At 49.6% G+C, this 4,839-nt stretch overlaps 1 protein-coding gene across 1 annotated transcript; it reads right to left on the reverse strand.

The window, feature by feature from the left end:
- Positions 1 to 714: 714 nt before the first annotated feature.
- Positions 715 to 3,896, reverse strand: SKIDA1 (SKI/DACH domain containing 1). The gene has a single exon (XM_060003768.1). It carries the CDS (start codon positions 3,718 to 3,720, stop codon positions 967 to 969), a length of 2,754 nt encoding a protein of 917 aa, XP_059859751.1. The 5' UTR covers positions 3,721 to 3,896; the 3' UTR covers positions 715 to 966.
- Between the last annotated feature and the right edge of the window lie 943 nt (positions 3,897 to 4,839).

Below are 4,839 nucleotides of genomic sequence, written 5' to 3' on the forward strand. Positions count from 1 at the left end.
GGTACCAAAAAGCCCTGAACTAACTGTTATTTTTCATTTGGGGTATTCTTATACTTCTGACCCATTTTACTTTTCTCGGTCGCTTTTACTGCTTTGTCACTATAAAGAGACCATAACATATTCTGCTATTAAGAGAAATATTTTCATTGTTTTGCAAGTTTGAGGAGTCATGTTCAGACCACAAGGTAAGCAGGACAGTAGTAAGAGTCACCTAATTTAAAATTTTGGGTGAGAACACAAAAAAGGAATTTTCCAATCGCAAGGAGTGCCTGTAAAAGTAAAATCACACCCTTTACAAAAAGAAAAAAGAAAAGACAATATTATATTTACTTTACTCAGTATATATGAGGCAGCTTTTACCAGCATTCAATCAGGACTCCCCAATATTTCCACTCAAAAAAAAAATAAGTGCAATGACTCTTGGAGAGGAAATGAGGGGAGAAAAAGATACCCCACAAACAAGAGCTCCAGTAGAGAACACTTTGGGCTTTCTTGCTACCTCACTGTGTAACCATGTAACCTAACAAACTTTCACTGAATTAACAGTTACACTTTCAGGTCTGAAATCTAGTGCATAAACTTAATGGCTCATTGTAATATTTATTATTCAACCTTTTGACATTTATTTGTAGCAGTTGAATTGAGGTACCAGGTGCATTATTAGCATTGAAACAGTAAAGTGTTCCAGCTCTACCGTAATAACTGAGTTTTACTTGAGTCTTTAGCCTGAAGTATAGTCTGTGGAATGTAAACCAACCCTTCTCCCACCCCGCCCCCACCCTACTCCAAAAAAAAAAAAAAAACCCCGCAATGGAAAAAAAAGTAATCCGATTTCTGTCTTCAAAATGCGATAAACCAGGACTCCAAAAGGGGTGTAACACATTAATGGACTTGTACAAACCATCCTGTGCAGTTTACAACAAAAGGAAGGGAATATGGTTCAAGAAAATATCTTCCAAAACACTTTTATGAATTAAATTTCCTGAATTTGTGACTAGGTGGAAGAGGTATTGCAGAACCGCCCAGCTGCCATTTCCATATAGGATGGGCCTTGTGAGGAGGTTGGGAATCCTTAGTGGTGTTTAAGGAATACGCTGGCCACAAATCCCCATCCTTCCCAATAATGAGTGATGGTGGACAAGGAAAATTTGCCATGAAATTAAATGGCCTTTTCACTGCTGATGCTACATTGCTGGCTACCTTTTTGCGTCTGTTTATAACTGTAAAATCATCCAGTGTTCCTTCATGTGTCTCAGTTTTACCTGTAGGACGAGGACTTCTAGCTGATTTCAGATTTGGTTTGACTGGAGGTGTCTGAAGTACAGGTCGCTTTCCCAGTACTAGTGTCCGGTAATTTTTTCTCACCCTGGCACCAAATTTATATTCCCCATCCTCAGGTTGTGGAGAACCTAAAGTGCATGAAAGGCCCTGACTCTGAGCCAGTGGACTTAAGGAAGGAGCTTCTTTTTCAGGGCAGGCAAAACCTTCCTTGGCTGTGGTTAACAAGGCGTCCTCCTCTTTACTTTCAGTCACACTGTAAAACTCACCCTTTGTATCATTGCACTCGCACTTTAGCTTATTTGTAATAAGGTCAGGTTCATATTCTTCATTAGCACTACTGTCTTCTACTTTGATTTTAATATTGTGCAGAAATGGCAATGTCTTGTCGCCTGTGTCAGTGCAGGGATTCTCGGCTTTAGTTGCTGCTGCTGCTGCATCCACCTCGGGATCAGTTGGCGAAGAGGGCAAATCCGTAGCAAATTCAGTGCAATGAGGGATTTTGGAATCTTTTTCTGAATTTGCTGCCACTCCCGAAGAATCATTACTTAAGAACCTAGCAGCTATTGTGTTGTTATCTGCACAGTATGTAGTAGGAGTTGCTTGTAGGCATTTCCTAGCCTCTCGGAGTATTCTTTGTTGTGGAAATGCATTGTTTGTCTTTGGGCTAGGTGAAGAGGCCCCCTCCGCCAGGCAGTTAATTGTCAGCTCAGTTCTCTTTACAGTACTGGGAATTTCAGAGTGTGGGAATGTAATCTCAGATACCCTATCGTTCCTTATCTCTGTGAAACAACTCCCCAGGCTGGCCGGGCAGTACACCGGAGACGCTTTGGGGGCCCAGCTCTGCAGATTCCACTCCTCGGGCGACTCCGCTTTGACACTACTCTTGAGGTCGGGAAGTCTGCCGGCATCCTCGAAAGCAGCGGGTTTCGTTGCAGCGGCGGCGGAGGCCAGATGGTACAAGAAGTTGGCCTGCGCCTGCACGCTGGGAGGCTTGCAGAAGCTGGTGCGCCTGAAACGGATGCTCTGCACTGACACTTGGCTGGAGCCGGAGCTGGAGTCCGACTCCGTGGACGAGTCCTCCTCCTCCGAGCTGACTTCACTGGAATCCGAGGCCCCACTGCCCCCCTCCTCCTCGTCCTCCTCCTCTTCCTCCTCCTCCTCCTCTCCCTCCTCCTCCTCTTCCTCGGAGGACACAGAGTTGCTGGAGCTAGACAAACTGGAGCCAAAATCTGAGTCGTTGGCTGCATGGTCCGAGTAGGAGCTGGACTCGGAGTCGCTGCTGCAACTCTCGGGAAAGCTGCCCAGATGGGGCTGCGGCCGGTGGTGATGAGGGGGGTGGTGATTCGGCTGCGGCTGCTGGGCCCTGTGGTGGTGGTGGTGATGGTGGTGGTGGTGATGGTGGTGGTGGTGGTGGTGGTGGTGGGGAGGCGGGCAGAAGCTGTTAACCAGATGAAACCTCTCCAGGCAACTGGCCCCGGCGGCCGCCGCCGCCGCCGCGGCCGCCGCCGCGGCCGCCGCCTTGGCTTTGTAGGACCTGGGCAGCAGAAGCAGGCGGCGGGCGCCGGCGTGGGGCTCCAGCAGGCAGTCTTTGGCGCCCCCGCGCTTGCGCTTGCACCGGTAGGTCAGGCTCACGGGGCCTCCGGCGCTCGCCGCCGCCTTGGGTTGGGGCCCGGCCGCCGACGCCTGGTAGTAGGCGGCGGCGGCGGCGGCGGCGGCGGCGGCCGCGGCCGCGGCGGCTGCGGCGGCGGCGGCGGCAGCCGGGTGCTTGCTGCACAGCAGGCTCCGAAAATAAGTAGGGTCCGAGTGGAAAGCGACGTAGTTTCCCTGGAGCGGGGCAGTTTCATAGTTTAGAGGGGGTTTGCAAGGCGAGCGCACGATTTCCGGGTAGTGCGAGCCCGGATATTTGCTAAAAATCTGAGGTAGATGGGCGGCTGGGCGCACGACGGCGGCGCCCGGGCGCGGGGACTGCGCGCTGATTGGCAGGGGCCGCGCGGCTCCACTCAGGCCCCGCCAAAGTTGGTGCTTGTCCTTCCAAAAACCCGGGCGGGGGCTGGCGGCGGCGGCGGCGGCGGCGGCGCGCTCTGGCGGCGGCGCCTTTGTGGCCAGGGCCCGGCCGACCCTCCTGCGCTTGGTCTTGAGGACGCGCTCGGTTTTGCAGGAGGTGTAGAGCGCTTCCACGTCTTCCCGGGAGATGAGAGTGCATTTGGCGGCGTGGAAGGCGATGCTGTTGATTGCCTTGAGTTTCCGCAACTCCTCCAGATCGCAGTGGTGCTTTTTCACTTTCAGATGATCCATGCGCTTGTGCACGGTCGTCCTCGGGATGTTTTTCAGCAGATCCGTGAAGACTTGGGAGAGGGCAAACATTTGCTTTCCTTTAATGATGAGGTAGCCGAGCCTCACGCCATCCACCTCTTCAAAACCTGACTTCAGGTCTCCCATCTCGGGCACTAAACGATCCCCACCATTTGCAGTAAATATATACGTGACGCATACATACACATGTATGTATGTTAATCCTCCACCAGATGCTGCGTGTGTCTCAAGGCATCCTGCTAATAAAATAACAAAGACTGTTATTCCCGGCGAAGGGAGTGCCAAACTCTAGGCGAAATTATTGGGGGGAAAAAAAAAACTATGAAATTACACTGACTTGATTCTTGCTTTTTTTTTGGTTTTCGTTTTTTTAAAAAAGAGGGAAAAAACCATCCGGTTTCTGATCTGCCAGTGTGTTGGTCTAAGTCCCCGATGCAGATCAGTACCTGGGCCCCTCTATTCCTTCCTTCTCCATTGGAGCACTATGATAATGGAATGTGAAGGGAGAAAGAGAAAAGAAATGCAGCTGCTATTCCCGCCGCTGCTTTAGCTACAAATAAAATGACAGAGTGAAGTGAGCTCGTCCGGAGACACCTTCATCAATTAATTCCCCTAAAGCCAGCGCTGATTGGACACTCCTGACAGGTGATGCAATAAAAATTGATATTCCACCCCTTCCCCCCAAAATCTCCCACTAATTAGCATACCCTTATACTGCCACCTCCCCTCCCAAAGTAAATAATACAGTCGGTATATAAATCTTTCCATTAAACTATCGGAGCTCAGAAACAGGCTGACTCACAGACTTCATCAGAAGCAGTGTGTGTACGCTTTAAAAAAAAAAAAAAAGCCCTGTATATTCGCCTTTAAAGGAATATTGCCTATTTTTGCTTTATTTGCATTTTACCGCTATAGCTATTATCATTTCAAAGAAAAGCAGTTTTAAAACATTATCAAGCCTAAATACATATACCCCACCCCCTTGTCCTTTGGAAAATGGAGCTTAAGTGAAAACGTGCAGAATAGCCTGGTATTTCCCTTATGGGAGTGGGGCAAGGAGCCCGGCTGGGAGCTCCAAAGTTAAATCCGCGCGGTGAACCACCCCAGTACAGACTTACGTTTTGAATTTCTCTCGATTATCCTTGTTCCCCCCCCCCCCCCGTCCTAAAATGCCTTTTTACAACCAGAAACAAAGTTATTTGACCAAGGAAGCAGTTCAAGGCTCCAGCTCCGAAACACTGTAAC

Source organism: Delphinus delphis, chromosome 2 (assembly GCF_949987515.2).
Source record: "Delphinus delphis chromosome 2, mDelDel1.2, whole genome shotgun sequence".
NCBI classification, from domain to species: Eukaryota; Metazoa; Chordata; class Mammalia; order Artiodactyla; family Delphinidae; genus Delphinus; species Delphinus delphis.